This window comes from Aethalodelphis obliquidens, unplaced genomic scaffold (genome assembly GCF_003676395.1).
Source record: "Aethalodelphis obliquidens isolate GAN/ISIS:26980383/991018 unplaced genomic scaffold, ASM367639v1 scaffold15, whole genome shotgun sequence".
NCBI classification, from domain to species: Eukaryota; Metazoa; Chordata; class Mammalia; order Artiodactyla; family Delphinidae; genus Aethalodelphis; species Aethalodelphis obliquidens.
This window is the reverse complement of record NW_020837959.1, coordinates 11,909,714-11,931,480: the sequence shown is the minus strand read 5'-3', so window position 1 is coordinate 11,931,480 and position 21,767 is coordinate 11,909,714. Positions and strand designations below refer to the sequence as shown.

General features: G+C 45.1%; 1 protein-coding gene across 2 annotated transcripts in view; it reads left to right on the top strand.

Annotated features, from left to right (window-relative positions):
- Nucleotides 1-21,767, top strand: part of FARP1 (FERM, ARH/RhoGEF and pleckstrin domain protein 1) — a 288,333-nt gene that overhangs the window by 202,476 nt on the left and 64,090 nt on the right. For both annotated transcript variants that reach the window (XM_027115951.1, XM_027115952.1), the window contains exons 4-9: nucleotides 2,108-2,150; nucleotides 4,976-5,054; nucleotides 12,326-12,423; nucleotides 17,080-17,194; nucleotides 18,063-18,210; nucleotides 20,841-20,936. In XM_027115951.1, the coding sequence (XP_026971752.1) occupies nucleotides 2,108-2,150; nucleotides 4,976-5,054; nucleotides 12,326-12,423; nucleotides 17,080-17,194; nucleotides 18,063-18,210; nucleotides 20,841-20,936 (579 nt within the window). The remainder of the gene's footprint in view (nucleotides 1-2,107; nucleotides 2,151-4,975; nucleotides 5,055-12,325; nucleotides 12,424-17,079; nucleotides 17,195-18,062; nucleotides 18,211-20,840; nucleotides 20,937-21,767) is intronic.

Here is a 21,767-nt window from a genome sequence, read left to right as displayed (position 1 = left end):
AAATTCTTCCCAGTGTTCTCAGGATAACGATGAAGTGTCTTAACGTGGCCTCTGTAGGGTCTGGCCCCTTCCTGACCCACCAACCTTGTTCCGCTGTCATGTTGGTCTCCCTAATGTTAAGTCACCTGGACAGGTGTTTTTACTGCATGTCCTCCTAGCTGCTTCTCGCCTCTCTAGATTTCAGCACAATGTCACCTTCAGGGAAGGCTTCCTCCTGCCTCTACCGCACCTGTAACTGGATCAAACCTCTCTATCCTGACGCTCAGAGTCTTCTGGGACTCCCCCTTGTTTCCTTTGTCTCAGGTACTTCTTTACTTTTCTTGGGAAGGTTTTGTTTCCTGTCTTTCTCACTAGACCATATGCTCCATGAAGCAGGCACCATGACTGGTCTCCCATCCTTGTATTCCCAGAACCCAGCAGAGCGACCCAGTGATGTGTTGTTGAATGAATAAATGGGTTTGAAGAACAGGGTTTGAGTCCCAGCTCTGGGCAGCTGTGGTCTGAATCCCACTTTTCTCATCTGTCAAATGGAGATATTTTTGCCATCGTTTAGGATTCTTGGGAGGAAAATAATTCATCTCACAAACGACAATTGTTTTGAATGATTATTCTCTCTCATTGTAAGGTTGGGTCTTATGAATGTGACAGTGGAGATGATCCTAAGTCAACTAATGCCTTTATTGTTTTTCTCATATAACACAGTGGCAGGGGACGGGGAATATAGAAATGAGAATCTCATTAGAAAATCATATTTATTTGAAACGGTGGTGGGGAAGATGAACCTGAATAAATAGACACTTAAATTTTTTTACTTTTACTTTTTTCATCATGAGAATTCTGAGTGATCATTGAAGGTAATTTGGATGATATAGAAAGGCAGAAGAAAAGAAAAATCACCCATCTTCCCACCTCCCAAACACATTTTCCCACACTCTCAAATAGTTCATCAGAAGTCAAGTTACGGGATGAAAGAGTTTAGATAATTATTCCCTAATTGGTCTCCAGAAACGTTGTGCCAGTTCATACATGCACCAGTAGCGTAGGGCAGTGTCCACTTCCTGGCACCCTTGCCACGTCTGGGTTTATGAAATACAGACATGCACTGCATATCTAGATGCGTATTTAATGGGTGGAAATGGTATTTGATTAAATTTGCATTTGTAATGCAAGTTACTCCTGAACTTGGACATTCTCTTGTTAGCCATTGGCATTTTTCCTTCACCAATTACCTGTTATTTTTTGCATAATTTTCTTTAGGAGTGTTTCTCTTTTTCATATTTACTTACAAAACCCTCTTTACATTAAGCCCATTAACTTTTTAAAAATCATACATGCAAATGTGAGCTTCAGTAGAACCCTTTCACATGATCACAAGTTCAAGGGTTAACTTATACTTTATTAATGACAACTGGTTTCTCTCTCCTTTTAACATTTTGCCGCTTGAATTGCATGCTAAGGAGAATGTGTGTGAAAAGAGTCTGGACTTTGAAGTGGGACAAACCTGATTTCAGTCCTAGCTCTGCCACATTCTAGCTGAGGGCCTGGGACAAATTACTGAGCCTCTCCACGTCTCAGATTTCTCTCCTGACGAACAGGAATCCTCTCGCCTTGCTTTGAGAGGTAAATAGCTTATGGATGGAGCCGTGTGCAAAAGTATGTTCTATAAATACTCACTCCCTTTCCGTACCCCTCAAAGATGTGCTGTTCTGTACGTACATCTGTGTACGTGGATTTTGTTTCACTAAGGAGCACGCGTATTTTACTCCATTTATAGCCCGATGTGCAATCATGCGTTAATATTTACTGAATAGCTAACTGTGATCAAAGTACCAGCGAGAATAGAAAAATTCTTAGTGAACCGTGCACTGTTTGCATCTAGGAGAGATTTTTAATTTTCAAGCTCAGGGATAATATTAGCAAGTTCGGATCCGTTCTATAAACATGGGAGACAATGTAAGTTATGGCATTCTGGAGGGAAAAAAAAGGCACAGACCACTTTAAATCCTCAAAAATATTTTGATTTTAAACAGCTCCTAGTGGAGTCTCAAAATACTTGCACTCTCTCATCGAGAATTGATGTCTCAGTCTGTTCTCTTTTCCTTTGTAGGTGTGGCTGGATCTCTTAAAACCTATTGTCAAGCAGATTAGAAGTAAGTATAACCCCCCACGCCCCCCCCACCCCCCCACCCCACCCCCGCCTGTTTAACAGTGATGTCAAATATAAAGCCAGACGTCTTCCTGGTCTAGGCGTCGTCTGCCCTGTGGTGTCAAGCACTGGGGCCATACTTTCTTTTTTTACCCCGTGATTGCGTTTCAGCATCCACTAATCCACGTACTATTAAATGAATCTTCTGCAATTTTAATATATAACAATTCGGTAATCAAAACTTGGAAAACAAATGTCATTTTAATTAAGACTAAAGCAGGCTCTTGAGGCCCAGAGCAGTTGAGCTCGTCCAGTCTGTGCCCATGTTTCTTACTGTCACTTTGGAAGAGGGGAGGTGGAACCATTTATTCATAAAATTGCTATGAGGTTTTCGGTGCTGCCTTTTCAAAGCCTGTGAGATCAGAATGCAAGTGGTGTTTGGAAAAATAAGGTGCGCAAAAGTGTGTGTGTGTGTGTGTGTGTGTGTGTGTGTGTGTGTGAGATTGGCAAGCAGGACAGAAGGGAGTCTGCCTTGCATTTAGACCATGTTGTCGAAGGAAAGATAAAGGAGGGTCTAGGAGAGAAGTAAGGAAAGGGAACACTTGCTTTTTCCCTCCCTTCTCATTGTGTGTCAGCACCAGACCATCCTCCCCTCTCTCCGCTGTGAGGTCAAGTTAAGAGACAAGCTCTCTTCTCCAGTTCATCCCAAATTGTCCCTCACTGCAGCCAGAGACCAGGCAAGAGACTGAGGATGGTAACAAAACTGCATTCCTTTAGTTGAACAATCACACAATACCTCTTGGGGTCGGTTTTATGTCTGATTAAGAAACCCCACCAGTGCAATGGTTAAGAATCCGCCTGCCAGTGTAAGGGACACGGGTTCGAGCCCTGGTCCGGGAAGATCCCACATGCCGCGGAGCAGCTAGGCCCGTGCGCCGCAACTACTGAGCCTGTGCTCTAGAGCCTGCGAGCCACAACTACTGAGCCTGAGTGCCACAACTACTGAAGCCCGTGCAACTAGAGCCGTGCTCCGCAACGCGAGAAGCCACCGCAGTGAGAAGCCCGCGCACCACCACGAAGACCCAACACAGCCAAAAATAAATAAACAAACTAAGTTTATTTAAAGAAAAGAAACCCCACCAGGCTGCTTACAGCAATTTATGTGGCTGTAATAAACAGGCACTGTGTTGAGTGGTCTTTACGCAGTTGAAATTGATATTGATCTTCTATCATTTAAATTAAGCAATCGTTAATGCAGAAGACGAAACAGCCGTTGTTCAGCATTTATTGGGTGGCTGGCCTAGGACTAAGTGTGGAGGACACATTGCTGTGAGAAGCCGCCAGGCCTGAAGGCTGGAGGAAGCACAGCATCTAAAATGATGACATTTGTTCCCTCAGTAACCCGCGATGGGAGCTGCTGATGGTGGAAAAGTGTCAGACCCAGGACAGCGGCTGTGGTTTGGTTTAGCACCGGAGCAGAGGCTCTCCTTTTCATCTCTGTGGACTGTGACTCGCCCCGTGTGACAAAGCTGTCATTTTGCATTAGTGCTAGCATCTTCCTAGCTTCGGGTTTTCTAAGGATCCAAGTAGCCTCATTTAATTCCCCATCTGTGAAAATTGCTGGGAAGAATGAGCTAGACCTTCCCATCTTCCCCATTTTGTTCTTGCTATCTTGTGATCCAGAATTGACACGCGAGGATTTCTGTTAATTTTTAGAATGATCAGCGGGAAGAAGCCCGGCTTCTCTTGGTTTCAGTATTCCTGTGCCTTGTTTTTTTTCCTCCTAATTTTGTACGTATTGCCAACATCTTCATCTTATGATACATCATTTGGGGTTTTTTTCCCTAAGTTTGAGTGTGTTATAAAAATTAAAGTACAACATCTTTTGTCATGGTGAAAGGTAGAGCAAAAAAGACATTTTTTACTTTTATACAACTGCTGTTAAAATTTGGATTTCATCATAATACCTTGTATTTCATAGAACATAAACTTTTGCTGTTATTCCAAATGGCAGAACCTGTAAGATTGCTTTTGTATCGTGGCTTATACAGCAAAATAAACTCTGACTCAGGTTACAAATTATTATTCTATAATCTATTTGATGTTCTGTTTGAATTCTGGAAAGTTACCTGTCTCATTCCCAGTCTTACCCTGCCCACCCCCTCCCAGATCTGCTTCCTAATTTCGTTGGAACTTATCGATAAGATGGTGTATGAGACACCTAGTAAAGGCTTTGACTGACTGTGATGAACACAGTAGCCGCTGTACCTTGGAGAGAGTTAGAAATAATAAATCACGTAACTGATTTACCTTTTCGTTATCTCTTCCTTAAGCTGTCTAAAGCCTGTATTTGGACTGAAGCAGACAGATAAATTTTTGAAGACACATGCGTGCTTTTAAAATCTGGGTACAATTTACGTTCTCCAGGGGAAAAGTTTGATGCCTCAATGTAATGCGCCTGTCACAGTATTTTTAAAAACCGGGTATCTGGAACTTCCCTGGGGGTCCAGTAGTTGAGACTCCGTGCTTCCAACGCAGTGGGCGTGGGTTCCATCCCAGGTCGGGGAACTAAGATCCTACATGCCGTGCGGTGTGGCCAAAAAATATAATTAAAAAAAAACCCAAACAGGTGTCTGTCTCCCCACAATACGAAAATGCGAATTAGTAACCAGCGTAACCAGCTATTAAGGGACTTGGATGTTGGCAGAAGTGCTCTGGGCAGCTCGGAGTAAGACTTATTATTTGGTTTCTAATATACCCTCTTACATCTTTAATGGCATTTGAAAGACAAATCAATAAATGCTTTACTGCTTTTTCCCCCCTTTCTAGGGCCAAAGCATGTCGTTGTTAAGTTTGTGGTGAAATTCTTTCCACCTGACCACACACAACTCCAAGAAGAACTCACAAGGTTAGTGGTTTGGAAACTGGGTATTTTTTGCTGTGGAGCAGAGAGAGTGAATGTTCTAAGTCAACTGATGAAACACTTTCCCAATGTTTCCTTGACGAGCATCTGCCCTGTGCTTGACAGTTTAACCTTCCTTCCTCCCAGCTGTGTTTACAGACATGGGAAGAAAGTACCACAGTTTCCCTGAAAGCTGGTTTCTCGAAGGCTGTGCTATGAAGTATCTGGGCTTATAATCTGTTACTGTCGTATTTCCCCCTCTCATACCTGTCACATCACAAGACAGTTTTGGGAAATGAATCACTTCTGTGAAACCAAGATGTGAACTCAGTTTCTCTCTGTTGCTGCAGTGGGTGAATCGACATAAACTGTACGTCAGTTTCTTTGAAGGTGTGGCCAAGTGGGAGGAGTGTGGCCAAGCCCTGCCCCTGGTAACTGTGTGACCAGCCGGTTACCAAATGCCCCTGCACCTCTGTTAATTCCCGTGTCAACGTGACCGTAGTGCTTGCTTGGCCAGCGTGGTTTTGAGGATGAGTACTCGTATGCATAGAGTGCCCGGAACCCAGCAGGGATGCGATGAGTGACAGCCTCCATCATCCTCATCACCATCACCCACATCTTCATCCCTGCTACTACCCATTTTATAATTGACAGCAAGACACGTGGTATTCCAAAAGAGAGCAGAGCCTGGTGGGAACATGCAAAGATAAAACGCCTCCCTTTCAGGACTAGACTGCGCTAGTCTGACCAGCCAGATTCCTGCCGCACATGCCTTTCCAGCTTCAGCTGTTCAAGATGAGGGCTGTCATATCTTTCTTGTCCCTCTGGGTTGAGAGCCCAGTATTTTGGGTGGTTGAGTTTGTTAAATGGTTCGTCATTTATCAAAGAGATGAAAACATTCGGTCAACAGTATTGATGGAGTATACGTGGTGTGCAAGCCTTGTTCCAGGAACGGGGAGCATACTGGTGAAGAGACCGGCCTGACTTTCACGGGAACAGACACAATGATTAAATAAACAAGAAAAATATCAGATAATGGTAAGAGCCTTTAGGTAATGGGAGTAGATGATGTGATAGAAGGTGACGGGTGATGACTTCACAGTGCGTGGTCCGGGATGCTTGGGCTGAGAAAGCGACAAGGATCTGTCAGTCATTTTCAGAGGAAGAGCTCTCCAGGGAGAAGGCACGGTTAGGCAGTGCCCAAGGCAGAAACACGCTCCAGACGTTCAGTTACCTAAAAGAGGGCTCTCATGGCAGGAACATTGAGGGTGAAGTGCACTGAGGCGGGGCAGAGGCCCGATATACGTAGTGTTGAGAGACTGGTTGCCAGAGATACCGAGGGGAGGATGACAGGAAGAGATGGCAGTCACCCAGGCCAAGATGATGGCGGCAACGGAGGCGGTAGGAGTGGAAATGGAGAAAGCACGTGCATTTGGAGCACGTGCTGGAGGCGGGGTCGATTTGAATTTGTGATGGGCTGTGGGTGGAGGCTGAGGGAAGGAGAAGGGATGCTTAAGATTTTGACTTAAGCAGCAGCTAGATGGATGGGTGACGACTAGAATGCGAAGGGGTGGAGGGAAGTAGAGGACTGGGGAGGGTGGAGAGTCAAGGGTTTGGTTCTGCCAGCTCATGTTTGAGGTCCCTGCTGGACATCCCGGGGCTGCGTCAGGAGGGGCACCAGGGACACGAACGTGCGATTCCAGAAAGAGAGGAAGGCAGAGACTCTTCCCGTGGCTTCGCGTGTTCTCAATGAGTCACCGTTGGTAGTTTACCTCCACTTTCACCCCTCAAATGAATGAAGCAGCTAAGTGGCCAGGAGCTGCAGAGGCCGTCAGCCTTCTGGGAACCACATGCCTCGGCTAGGGCGCTTCCCGTGGAGAAGGGGCAGCTGGGGCCGCCGCCTGAGTTCCAAGCTGCCGACACCAGTAGCATCTTCGTGCCGTGTCCTTATCGGGGCTGCCGTGTCTCAGCTTCCGGGGCTGGTTTTCCCGTTGTTGAAAGTATGTTGCTCGAAGCTCAGAATATTGAAATGAATCTGAAGGCCAGTCCAGCCGTTGGTCAGCAGCGTGCCTTTTCCTCCCGCGTTTCACTGGGCCGTCATCCTGCTTAGGAAGTCGGCGGCGTGAAGTACCACTGCTCCCCAACCCCAGTCCTGTCTCCCCATTCTACTTTGCAATGAGTTTTGCACCTTTTCAGTTTTTGTGAATCGTCATCTCTAGAGATGTGTGATTTTCTACCATTCTGGTCCTCGTTATAGAATTCCAGACAGCTTGTGAGCGTCACGCCGTGTGTGTGCGCCTGGTATTTTGCCAGCTGTTCCGACCGATCTGATCAATTCCTCAAGTGACACAAGCTCAGCGGGACGTAGCAGGTTTGGGGGTTTGTTGTCGCTGTTTTCTGGCTCCCAGTGTTAACTGACATTTTGGACATCTTTTCCGAGGAGAGAATTCCTTTGGCCCTGGGGTGATAAAATTGGTAGGAAGTTTAGAAGGTCCCCGTTGCTTTCCGCTTTGTCACAAGGTATGCCGGGAAGGCGACTTCCCAGATCCAAAGTGGTGTTCTCCCACACTCTCAAATTCCTGTTCAAGCAGAAATTTAAGGATGGGACCATTGAGATGCCAGGCAGTTTTCTATGGCAGATGGTGAAGGAGGGAGCCTTTGGGAGAAGCCCTATATGGACACTACTTCCTAGGCGAAGGAGGTGCGGACAAGGGTGAGACAGACAGAAACGGGCCCGCAGTTCAGCGACTTTAAGTGACTGGAGCTGCAGCTGATTCTTCGGGCCTCCAGGAATAGCTTTCGGCTTCCCATTTATATAGATCGAAGATTAAATTGCACTTTGCTGTTAAATAAGAAGCTGAATTCCTTTCTATTTATTAAACTACCCTCTCACTGGAGCTCTTGTCCTACTGACACCAGGGCTCAGGCATCTAGAAGGAGAAAAGTACTGACTCCCAGATGCAAGTTTAAGACCGCTTGGGGGAGGGGTCTTTGGCAAAGAAGTTAGCAGGCTTGCTTCTGGCAGAGCTCAGAATCACTTGGCTGTGCTGGTGAGGTCAGACATACTCCACTACTCTCTGAGCATCGCATCTCACGTGGGATCCAGTTTCTACTTGGCTGTGTTCTTAAAGGTGCAGGGGACCTGTCAGAATTTGCTGCTCTGCGGGGCCTGCTGCAGTGTTGCCCTTTGGCTGCCAGAGACGTCGTACTGTACACTGAATAAGGAAAGAAAGATGAAGAGCTCCTGGGTGAAATAAATTGAAACAGGCATGTTTAAACCATGGCATCAAGATGGGTGTGATTTCCTCCCCTGTGGTCCCTGGAAGTGACAGCCCTCTGATTGGCCCTGCCGCTGTCATCGCCTCCCTCCTCACATCCCATCCTTCCTCCAAGGAGAGTTGATTCCGTTTTGAGCCCTTCATGTGAATTTGATTGGAGCTGCTTCAGTTTAGAATGCAAAAGGTGCTGCGGAATTTCTACAGTTAGCCCTGCAGCCAGCGTGCGGGACTTACAGCTGTCTTTACGAGAAGATGAGACGGTACCCAGGAAGGTCTTTCTCAGATTACAAGGGCCTTAGCACAAGTCAGCGTAATCAGGGAGTGACAAAGTCCTCCTGCAGTTGACAACGGGGCGCTCGTCCTCTGTCTAAATAGGTGAGCTCTCGGAACCCAGCGCCGTGTCGCCACCCACAGGAGACCCTCCCCAGAGGCCCCGAAGCCTGTCGGACCCTGACCCTGAGTCTGTCCCTGGACACAGCATCCTGTGTTTGAACTGGTAGCTGTTACCATATTCGAAACATCATGCTTTTAAAACATACGTTCTTCCTACTTAGGTAAAAACTAACCACACAGATAAGAATTAAAGCCTGTCGTTCTAAGTGTTGGCTTCAAGAAACAATAAGCACTGCCTAATCCAGAGATACGGTTTGTGCCACATCTTCCCATATAAACCTATGTGCTGATGTTTTGATTACTTTATATGCTCTGCCGTTCTCTACTTTGACTTTCCAAGGAGAGAGACAGAGACAGAGAGAGAAAAGAAAGTGAATGAATGAATGAATAAACATTACATTGGGGGGGTGGATAAAGGTCAGCTGTTGTCAACTACTGGATCTGTGGGTGTTTTTTTGTTTTTGTTTTTTTCTGGTTACAGAATGCCTCTGTAGTTCTTTAGTTCTTAATCATGGAATTTCCTAAATGACTTAAAGGGGATTCATTTTTCTTTTATTTAAAAAACAAATTGCTAACATATACTGAATGTTTTCATTCTGGTCACTATGCTTTCCATGTATTATCTCATTTAATTCTTAAGGCCACCTCTATGGTTAGTCGTGTTAAAAGCCCTTTCTTTGGGCTTCCCTGGTGGTGCAGTGGTTGAGAATCTGCCTGCTAATGCAGGGGACACGGGTTCGAGCTCTGGTCTGGGAGGATCCCACATGCCGCAGAGACACTAGGCCCGTGAGCCACAACTACTGAGCCTGCGCGTCTGGAGTCTGTGCTCTGCAACAAGAGAGGCCGCGATAGTGAGAGGCCCGCGCACCGCGATGAAGAGTGGCCCCCGCTTGCCACAACTAGAGAAAGCCCTCGCACAGAAACAAAGACCCAACACAGCAAAAATTAATTAATTAATTAATAAACTCCTACCTCCAACATCTTCTTAAAAAAAAAAAAGCCCTTTTTTTAAAAAACAAAAAGAACCCTTTGTTATTACAAAAGTAGCCAATGTACAGTGTAGAAAGTTAGAGTATACAGGTAAAGAAGACTAAGAAGATAAAACTGCTGTGTTCTTGCTGCCCAGAGCTGAGCGTTGTTAACACGTCAGTGAGAGAGCCTTTCTGATTTTTCCTGTGCATATACATGTACTGTTCATCTCATCTGGTACCCTGGCCGTACTCAAATGTCCCCCTTTGTTCCCCAGATGTCATTTATATCTGCTCATCTAACGTGAAATTCACTGTAGGACCACGTTCCATCTGGTTGTTATGCCCTTTGGACCTCTTAATGTAGCAGAGTCCCTTTTTTTCTCTTCGTGATACCATCTTGTTGAAGAAACCGAACCGGTCGTACTATAAAATAGCCTACCCGGGGCTTCCCTGGTGGCACAGTGGTTGAGAGTCCGCCTGCCGACGCGGGGGACACGGGTTCATGCCCCGGTCCGGGAAGATCCCACGTGCCGCGGGGCGGCTGGGCCCCTGAGCCATGGCCGCTGAGCCTGCGTGTCCGGAGCCTGTGCTCCGCAGCGGGAGAGGCCACAACAGTGAGAGGCCCGCGTACCGCAAAAAAAAAAAAAGCTACCTGCTAAATTTGTCTGGTTGCCTCCTGTTTAGCTTATTCCTCTGTCTTCTGTATTTCCTGCCAACTAGACCTTAGTTCTAAGGGATACGAGTTAAACATTCTTGGCTAGAATCCCATCCTAAGTGATGTCGTGTGTTCCCTGTTTCATTAGCGATGCTGAGATTGATCACTGAGTTAAGGGTGGTGACATTCTGACCTTTCCGTTGTGAAGGAAAGTCATATGACTTTGTATGCAAATGTCCAAACTCCTAAGTGGTTTTTATACTGATTAACAATCCTTGCCAAGTCAGTCGTTTCTTTAGAGGTGTGGGATGAGGGTTTTATAATTATGTTATTTTTGCTGTGTTATTTGTCGGTGTTCTTCTGTAAAGTAGAACTTTGCCCCGTCTACTTAGATTGTCTGTATATCCTGAAATACCCTTCCTACTGGAGAGGCAGATTACATGCCCAAGTTTTTGCCTTGGGTTACCAGTTTCCTAAAAAAGAATTTCTTGAATAGACTCCTCAAATGGTGATACATTCTACTTTTTCTGCTTTCTATTTTTATGACTATTATAATGGACTCATAAAGTTTTATTAGTTCCATGTGTTTCAGTTCACTTTAATCATTCTTTATTGCTACTCAAGTTGTCACAACTTTGGCCAGTGGCCGCCCCTTCAAGGTTTTTTTTTCCCCCTTTTAATATAACCCATTTATATTTGCAAGCTGCCTTGCTCTCTGGCATAACTAGATCTTCCAGGCTTGCTTTGTACCTTCCTCTGCCCCACACCTGGAGCCTACCATTTCTGCAAGGTCCTACCTCTGTATCCTTCTCATGGGTAGTTGTGTGAGAGCCAGAATCTGGTTGCTAAGGGTTGCTGCCGAAGTCATGCTCCTTCTAGACAGTGGGCAAATCTAGCAAATATCTTTCTAAAAATCTGGGCTTCCCTGGTGGCGCAGTGGTTGAGAGTCCGCCTGCCGATGCAGGGGACACGGGTTCGTGCCCCGGTCCGGGAAGATTCCATGTGCCGCGGAGCGGCTGGGCCCGTGAGCCATGGCCGCTGAGCCTGCGCGTCCGGAGCCTGTGCTCCGCAACGGGAGAGGCCATAACAGTGAGAGGCCCGCGTACCGAAAGAAAAAAAAAATCTATGCATTCATATTGATATTCTCAAATCGATTTTAACATCGCACTGTTTTTACTTAATTTCTTTGATTTATACTTTTTTCTTCCACCAAACATGTTACTTGCTTTATTCTACTTCATAAAGAAAAGAATTTTTAAATAAATTGATTTTTAAAGATCTGGCAACTGAGGCTTATGGAAGAAGCTGAGTGACTTATTACACCACAAAAAAAGACACTCTTGTGGGGCTTCCCTGGTGGCACAGTGGTTGGGAGTCCGCCTGCCGATGCACGGGACGCAGGTTCGTGCCCCGGTCCGGGAAGATCCCACATGCCGCGGAGTGGCTAGGCCCTTGAGCCATGGCCGCTGAGCCTGCGCATCCGGAGCCTGTGCTCCCGAAAAAAAGACCCTCTTGTGTTTCCAGTTCCATTGGCAAGGCTCTTCCTAACCATGATAGCCTATTGTTATTGTCTGAGCCATACAGCCATTTTTTTTAGTATATTTGACTGATCTGTGAAAAAATTTTTAATGTGTGCTATACTCTGCAAAAATAGGGTGGTAAGTTATAGTCTTAATTACTTATGGCTGTATCTCTCCATATAAAATGAAATGCATTACTCATTGTGTGGAAAGATTGCAGCATATGTCTCCCGGTGCTTGAAGGGAGGTGTGAATAGTTACACTGCAGCCAGTAGCACCAGGAATTCATCCTTCCTGTGCAGACTTTCTTGTTCTTCGGCTTATATTTCTTTAGGTCCTCACTGTGGGGGCGAGTTGCCAGGGAGCAAAGTGCGCCTGACTTTGTTGCCAAACCTCCCCGCCCTCTTTGCTTGACACCCATGTCTATGTGTCTGACGCCCGTCTCTCTTCGTATTCGCAGGTACCTGTTTGCTCTGCAGGTGAAGCAGGACCTGGCTCAAGGCAGGCTGACGTGTAGTGACACCAGCGCTGCCCTCTTGGTCTCACACATCGTGCAATGTAAGTTCCGTTGGTTTCCTTCAGAAATCATGTGGGAAATAACACAGTGATCTGCCTGGTGGGGAGAAAACTGACATCCACTGAAAGCAATAATGTCTTTGTCTTACGCTGCTATTAGCATGAAACCCAAGGGGTGGAAAACAGTCCTCCTAACTTTGTGTATATGGACTCCCCCACCAAACGCGGACCCGGGAATTTTGTGTTCTGCTGTTTGTCTCCTCTTTCCAAGGACTACGCGTTTGTTGAAAACTCAGTTGACTCAAAGGAGAAGCTTGGATACACGGTGGCAAAGTAGACTAAACTCGTTCTGTCCTGTTCTTGCATTTAATATTCATCATCGAATATGGCCCATTAGCCTTCAGACATAAAACTGTCAAAGATTTCCCTTCTTGTATTCTGCTCGAGAGTTCAGTAAACCAAGACACGTGAAACTGGACGGAACCCAAGTGATGCTTGAAGCTACATCTTTTAACTTTCTTCCTCTAGACAAAGGATAAGTTAGATTGTGCTCATTCGAAGGCTTCCTGACGACTCACCTGGGCATTTTTTTTTGGTCTTGGTCAAGGCAGAAGTTACTTGAAATGGAATATACACATTATGTTTCAGGAAGGAAATTATGTATATAGACGAAGGTCAACATCTAAAAGCACTAGTATAAAAAAAATTGTGTTAGCATATAATTCTAAAATTTCCATTGTATACAAAGTAGCCCCATATAATCAGCCCCGTCCTGTCCAGATAACTGCCCAGTTCACACGCTTTCCACAGGTTTGTAGGAAGGGTCACTCCCAGTAGTCAACAAATTACCTTAGTCCAAAATGATGAGGTGTTTCTAGAGACCATGCTTATCTTCTTTTTTGTGCAATGCCATTGTTGACTATCTGCCAGACTTAGTAGATGGATGTTTTATTTTTCATTTGAAAACATGATGTGAGAAAGAAAAGACAGGCCGAAAAGAAAAACGTAGGTAAACTTTGTAAACTTTACTATGTTCCAGCTCTGTGTATATTATCTCATTTAATTCTTATAACAACCCTGTGAGCTCAGTACTGTTATCCCCATTTTAAAATGAGGAAGCCCTGACACAGAAAGTTACGTAACTTTTGTCTTTCCCGTGTTTGGTCTTCTCTCTTCTTACAGTGACAGTGGACAGAGGAGGGCTTTGAATCAGGCAGACCTCGTTTCTGTTAGTTGATTGTTCACCCTGGCAAGTTACTAAGCCGCCAGCCTCTCTTTCCTTTGGAACAGGGGGATAATAGAATCTGTTTCATAACAGATGAAAATAAAATGATAGCATCAATATTCAGCATATGTTAGGTGTGCAATAAATATACCCTCCTTTCTTTATCCTCACTCACCTAGGGCCCTCCCTTTCCAAACAATGGGAAATTTCGACATAAAGCTTCCTTGCTGGAATAGCAACTTCAGCAAAGGTCTCTGACCCTGGGCCTTTGGTGAGAGAAGAGATTTAGTCGGCTATTCCTGATGCCATTCAGTCTTGTAGCCCCTTCCTCCTAAGGCCCTTCCTTTTTAAAGAAAGAGTGAATCTTCCTTTTTAAACATGCACACACGGGAAGTGGAGGGTCACGGGAATCCAGAAAACCATGTGCTTGGTCTGACGGACCCCTCACCCCCAGACACCAACAGGGGGGCTCAAAATCCCCTGAGAATCTTGAGTTCTCCAAAGGAAATGAAATAGGTGGGTTCAGAAGTATCTCTGCTGTTTCTATACTCTGTGGTGCGCCGTCGCGTGACACACTGTTTCTATAATCTCATACTTAACTCTGTGATGCGCAGTCGCGTGACACACTGTTTCTATAATCTCGTACTGAAAAAGCCCCGTTTCTGTATTTTTAAGCATCCTGTACCTTCTGTCATGGAAGGAGGAATTTCACAGAGTCCTCTGTGAACAGTGCGTTCATTTAAATTATTGGTAGTTATTGACGTCCTCAGTAAGGTAGGAGAGGTCAGCTCATCTCCCTCCTGAAGAAGCGATATTAATGCTGGTGGAAAATGATCTCTAGGGAGCTACATTTTCATCTCCTCTGTATCTATACACGCGATCTGATTTTTAAAAAAATTTTCCTCCCTTTCATTTGAATTCGTGGAGTCATCTTTCACATAGTCTGTAATTGTTTTCGTTGGTTCCTCTGTTACTGGCCTTAGGTATCCCCTGTATATATTTCAGACTTTTAATACTCTCTAGTTGATTATGAATAGACCAAGTGGGACAAGCTGGTGAAGAGAAGAATCAAACACTCTTTGGACCTGACGTAACAGAGGAGGCATGGTGGGGCTAGATTTCTGCAGGTTGTGTGTGCGTCCCTTCTGAGGATTGTACCTGGCAGAACAAGTTTGTGCAAACACATCCTCATGAGACTTCTCACAGGATTTGGGGGTGGGGGTGGTGGTCTTCTTATTTTTTTTTTTGCCAAGAGTACACTGCTAAGGAATTCAGTATATACATCAGCTAATACGACACCTTTAATTAAAAATAGTCGTATCTTGCACATTACAGTTCTCAGACTCTCCAGACATAAGGAGGTGCCTACTTCCATGTTTCCAAGAAGAAAGCATGTGGGAGAAAGTCGTGTTGCCCTTGCATTTTGGGAGTTGAAAAGCAAGTGACTCCGAGGAAAAGACAGTTTAGGCATATTGACCCTGATGCCAGAGGAAAAACTGGAATTCTTAGCTCGTTCATATTGAATTATGGAAAAGGCTGTGTTATAAAATCCATATATGTTAAGAAACCCAAACTTAAAACTCGTAAGAAATTCAGGATTTAGGTGAGTCCCCTCTCCCTCTCACCATACGCAGTCCGTCTTCATTATTTGCAGATGTCATGTTTGCAAATTCACCTGCTCTCTGAAATTTATTTGTAAGCCCAGAATCAACACTGTGAGTGCTTTCACGGTTACTCGCAGACATGCGCAAGAGGGTAAAAAATTGGAGTCGCCCCTCCCTCACCTCCCCAGTGGAGGTCGGAGGAGGTGATGCTCTGCCTCCTGGTTTCAGCTGTCATACTGGAAACAAGTGTCCTTTTTGTGATCTCTTCGGAGCCACGCTTTTTGCATTTCTGTGCTTTTCGTTGATTTCCCTGTTTTAAATGGCCCCCAAGCATCGTTGCTGAAGTGCTGTGTAGTGTTCCTAAGTGCAGGAAGGTTTCGATGTGCCTCACGGAGAAAGTAAGCACAGGTGTTTACGGGTGTAGATAAGCTTCTTTCAGACGTGCATTACAGTGCTGTTGGCCCTGGGTCCAGCGTTAACGAATCAGCAGGGTACATAAAGTAGGATGTCTTTCAAGAGAAAACAAGGTTAGTTGGTGAAAATGTTTCCAGAGTCTCGCGGGAACCTAACCCTGTATTTCCCCTGGGAATGATGGTTTGGTCTTCACTAATTCGACGTGCGCGGGGACTTGATACAACAGCACTACTGTGAATAATGAGATGAACTGTGCTTGCTTGAGGCCAGATAGGAGGAAGTGCAGAAAAGACAGTGTCACCATCGCCGTGGCAAACCAGTGAGGAGGATGGCAGTATGGCCACTCCTGCCCAGTTTCCTGTGATGGAGGGTGGCAGCTTTACTCAGGGAAGGTGAAATTTGTTCACAAAGTGCAACTAGGAAATAATGTTATTGATTTGCCACGGCAGTGAGAAGCTAGTGGGTGACTGATTCTTCCAGTGGCCCAGCTGGTGCCAAGCAAATATTCTCAGTGGCTGTGATTTATAGCAACATATAGGCCACATCCTGCATGATTACTGGGGTGCGTTGCCCAAAGTGTGACAAGCTGCTTCACGTGACAAAGTGAAAATTAGGCTTCATGGCAACGGTTTACTTACTTTTATTGTAAACAGTTGGACTCTGGTCGTTTTATTAAGCTTGTTACACAGACTATATGATAAAGGCATGCTGTTCTATCTGTATTAAATTGCTGTAAACTGAGCTGGAGCTAGCGTTAAGGTACAATTATTAATTTAAAGCTCTATCCTTTAGTTTTCCAGATTAGAGCAATTTGGGGACTTGAGAAGATTATGCATCCACTTCCTTGTAGACTAAAAATTTGTGAGAATTTGCGATCTGATCTGTCATTTCTGACCACACAACTACACAAAATTTAAGACACTTGAATTTATGTTTACCAAATTAGGTTATGTACGTTTACCCCTAGTTATAATCGTCTTTTCTCTACATGATAAAGCATTTGGGATTTGCACTAGTAATTGCTATACGTGTGTCTCCAAAGTTGATTTTGTCAAGCCCTGAAATTCTGGGGCTTATCTAGAAGTCAGAAGGCCTTCATCCACATAACTGGAATGTACTGCCTGAAGTAGAAGTGAACCCCTAGTTGGGGTGAGGAGGAGAGAAACAAACCAGGAACACGGATGGCTAAAGATGGATGATTCTGAAGTTTTCTTTCCAACTGGTAGAGATGAGAAAAAGCGGACATTGTCGTCTTACGTTGGCATGGTTGTTAAATATGCCCTTACAGCCACCGCTTCTCACATCTAGCCCTTAGGATACCTACCGGCTGGGATTGCCTTGTGTTGTCTGCTAGTTTTTCTGGTTTGCTAGTTGGGGAACAGTCCACTGGGAGTACAACAGATTGTGAAGTATTAATCACATGTGGCTGGTTTTTCTTTCTCTCTTTCTCTGTAGCTGAGATTGGGGATTTTGATGAAGCATCGGACAGAGAGCATTTAGCAAAAAATAAGTACATACCTCAGCAAGATGCACTAGAAGACAAAATTGTGGAATTTCACCATAACCACATGTAAGTCTCCTTCGTTGCTTCCTACTTGCTTTGAGCTCCTTCTCTCTGTCCTTCGACATACGTGGATACACACACACACACACACACACACACACACACACACACACACGTGACTTATTGGGAGGAAATATACAAAGGGTGAGGGAGGAGAGCGCAGAGGCTCAGTGAATGTTGTTTCTTATCCTGGACTATTGGTAACACAGGTTACCCACTCAAGACCAGACCTCTGGGCTCCTTGCTTGCTTTCCTGTGAGACCAGAGTAACACTGGAATTTAGGACACCCCGTGCTTTGGAGTAAAAGGAAGAGTATAAGACCAAGTAGCAGGAAATCAGGAAGAGGACATGATAACTAGGGACAGTATAAGAATATTGTGAAAATGGAGAACCTTTGTGCCATGTCCATTCTGGTTTTCTGTTTTGATCAATAAAATATTTTCAAAGCCTTCTCTGCTCCTTTTGTTTTCGTTGTTGTCTTTCAAGGAAGGCACTTGAGTCTTGGTGATAGTGGCCTTGACAGTGTTGAACTTTGCAAGTTTAGGGCTATTGTAAGTGACTGGAAACTTGTTTCAACATGGTCGTGTTTTGCTTTTATATGACCTTAAAGGAAACTCTTTGAGATTCCAAAAAACTGGCCGAGTTTGAGATAGACTTTTGGGGGTTTTGTGTTACACAAGCAATAGAGCTTTTGTTCCAGTTGCTCAACTTCGGATTATAATGAATGGGAGGCCGGGTGTCATCCGATCGGGTAGCCCCATTGTTGGTGATGAAATGCCTTTTTCTTTCCGAAGAGAAGATGCTTAATCTTGAATTCATAGACACGGAGAATTCAAATCTCCTGGCCTTTCTCCTGAATTTTTGTTTTGTCAGTGGACAAACACCCGCAGAATCGGATTTCCAGCTCCTGGAGATTGCCCGCAGGCTGGAGATGTACGGCGTCCGATTGCACCCAGCTAAGGACCGGGAAGGCACTAAGATCAACCTGGCTGTGGCCAACACGGGGATTCTAGTGTTTCAGGTAAGAGCGTTTAGAACCAGCTCGGTTCCCTTGGTGTTGCAGAGATAAGAGTTGGCCCTTCAACTCTGATTCCAAGTTGGGTGGTCCAGGCTAAGACCTCTGAGAGTTATTTTTAGGTGAACAGGGAAAAACAAACCTCATCTCAGGGTTTCCTGTTTCTGTCCGGACCCTCAGACTTGCAGATTTCATTTCCTTTGCTTTGCTCTGGTTGGGGAATCCAAGACTGCAGGTTTGTTTGCAGGTATTGACTTTGTAGGATCATAGAAATCCCTATCTCCGTGTTGACCTAACTTTGAACATAGTATAATGGAATCAAGATTTCAGATCCCCAATATAAACACCTTTTTCACACTTTCCCATGATAGTCATCTGTTTTTTTTAACCTAATTTGGGTTTTTTTTTAACCTGATTTGGGTTTTACCTAAGTTAGCTTCTTTGTGGTTTCACATTTACCTAACTTAGAAGATGTGGCAGTTTTATAAATTCACAGAAGCTATGTCCATGTCCTGCTGTAATTTTGCAGCTACGCACATACTGCTCTTGGACCCTTACCTGTGTTTTACATGAGGACACAGCACTCTGCACTCTGAAGCGTGTGCACCCTTGATCACGCTGCCGCTGTACTGCCATTGATTGATGCATCTCTTTTTCTTGACAATTTCATTGAATTATTACTGACATGCAATTAAGTGCACACATTTAAAGCATGCTGTTCTTAAATACGTATAAGTTCTTAAATATGTATATCCTGTGAAACCGTCAGTGAAATCAAGACAGTGAACATATTCATCACCCCAAAGGTTTCCTCAAGACTTTTTTCTTTTTTTGTATTGAAGTCGTTGGTTCACAATATAATATTAGTTTCAGGTACATGACATAGTGATTGAATAGTTTATAGGTTATACTCCATTTAAAGTTGTTATAAAATATTGCCTAGTAATAAACTATAATGGAAAAGAATTTTTTAAAGACTATAGATGTTTACATATATATATATAAATATATATAACAGAATCATTTTGCTGTACACCTGAAACTTACCCAGTATTGTAAATCAACTATACTTCAATTAAAAAAAAAATGATACCTAATTTAAAAAAGAATAGGTTATATATATATATATATATATATATATATATATATATATAGCCTAGATTCCCTGTGCTGTACAATATATCCCTCAAGGCTTTCTCTTTTAAACAAAAGTGCTTTGGTTTCAAAGGGGTATGAAGAAAGCATCTGACCCTATTTCATCTCATGAAATAGGGTCAGATTTCACCCAGTTTTGAAGGTGTAAATAGGTGCATGACCTAAAACTCTTTTTTTGAGCTTTGCCAGATTGGGTTACATTTCCCCCTTCGTATTTTACCAAAGTAACCCCAGTGATTCTTTGCTCCTGTATCAGATGTTTATGACGGACAGTAATTACCAAAGCGTTCGTGTCCCAAGAGAAGTTGAAGTTGGGTTTCCTATGGGACACTAGGAAGTGACATTTTGTGAGCAGCGTGGTATTTGAGGAGGTGACTGTTCCTAATACCCACTGACCTGCAGAAATAATCTAGGCGTCCCTGATGAGAAAAACAACAGTGAAACAATGTGGTTGTCAGTCCTACCATTCCACTTCAAAGTTAAAACCCTTAAACATTTCTAAAGATCATAGTCGGGGGAAGAGGTGCCTCACAATTGAATTAATTTGCTTGGATTGTGTTTGAGACACTTGAAGTGTTGAGAATTGTTCCGTAATGTCATCATATACAAGGACTGTATCTTGAAATTAATCTTCTTGCCTGTGCCTAATTGCTTCATTCTAACCAATTTAAACGAATGGTTCTGGTGTTCAAACGGGCTCGAGGAATTATAATTTCAGTTGAGAGGATGGCACAGATAGGAGCTGGTATCTGGAGACTCCCCACTGTGTCTCCCCCACTCCCACCTGGCGATCAAAGATGAGATGTGTGCGTCCCTCCCGGAGACTGTTCTCTGGCCTCAGAGACACACGGAGGGTGGGGTCTCCCCTCCCCGGCCCTGCTTGTGCTGTTGGAAGCAGAGCAGTGTGGACAGAGCAGGTGATCGCTAACCGCTGTGTTGCTTCTGTGGCTATAACAACAGCTGCTGGTTAAGGCACATGCCCGGGAATCTCATTCTGCTGCGGTAACCATGTGATTTCGAGCAAATTAAAATCCAGCCATGCTGCAGTTTCCACAGGTGTAGAATGAAGATAATAAATCCAGCTCCCGGGGTTCCGTGTAAGGCTTCACAAGATAAGGGCTGTAGAGGACTTGGGACAGTGCCTGGCGCTCGGCCCGTGATGGTCGCCAGTAGTTGTGGTGGTTGTCATGGTGTTTATTTTTATTTATCTTTCTCTGTATCAGCCCCTCGGCCAGCCTCTTCTCTCCCTGGAGGCAGACTTAATTTGAAGGCCAGATCATGTAATTAGTGAGAAACAATGATCCAGGAAGGGAATGGGGGTCATCCCTCAGTCGCAGAGCCCGGGAATTCTCCAGCAAGAGGCATTCTTAGGAGGGGGAGAACGTCAGCCCTCCTTTCAGCTCCCCGTGAGCAGAGCAAACCGACTTGCATGTTGCTTGTCATTCATTTCCCGGCTCACTGGCCGATACCTTTGTTCTCAGGGTTTTACGAAGATCAATGCCTTCAACTGGGCAAAGGTGCGGAAGCTGAGCTTCAAGAGGAAGCGCTTTCTCATCAAGCTCCGCCCAGATGTGAACGTAAGTGCCTCTCGGAAAAGAGGGGGAGACCAGTGAGCCCCCTCGGGGCGGGGCAGGTCCCGCTAGGGCTCAGGTGGAACCCACGGCCGGCAGCTCTCCAGGTGTCTGCCAGTCTGTACTGTGTATCCAGACGCTCGGTCCCTCCGCAGCTGTCCTCAGCAGTGGACAGAGGGCACAGATGTGTGCCCAGGGAGGGGTCACTTCCCTGTGCACCTACGGGCCGCCCCCTCCTGTGCAGCCGCCGTGTCTCCAGCCTCGGCCACCTCGACAGCCCGGTCAGCATCCTGCCGTGCTCCAGGTCTGTCCCTCCCCACCCAGGGGCGGTCCTGCTGTAGTCCCCAGCCCCTGACGGCGCACTCTCACGAGCTGACCCGGCCCCTCCCCTAGCACACTTCCCTCCCTCTAAAGATGTCGCTCTCGTGGCGCCAGGTCAGAGAAGGAAGAAAGCGTCTTCTCCATCTGCCATAAAACTAGGGATGGATGGGCGCCAGGGTGCTGATGTCCCCAACCAGAACTGGACTGCTTTCTCCCACGGGGGTAAAAAAAGATTATAAACGGCAGTCTAGGTTTATAGTCATTTGGTTACATTATGGATGAAATAGGTTTTTATGGCCTGATTTGGGAAGCAGTCACCCACTGGAAGTTGTTTTCTACGAGAACACACGTTTTGAGTCCAGAAGACTGGGTACTGCAGCACGACTCGTCTGTAAGTTGAGGCTGCACTACCGAGAACTGTGAGATTCTCCCCAAATGGCTGGAACCGCTGAGAATGTTAAGGGCTGTGGTAACATGTGTTTATATAATACGGTCACTTAAATTGAGAGCATTCAG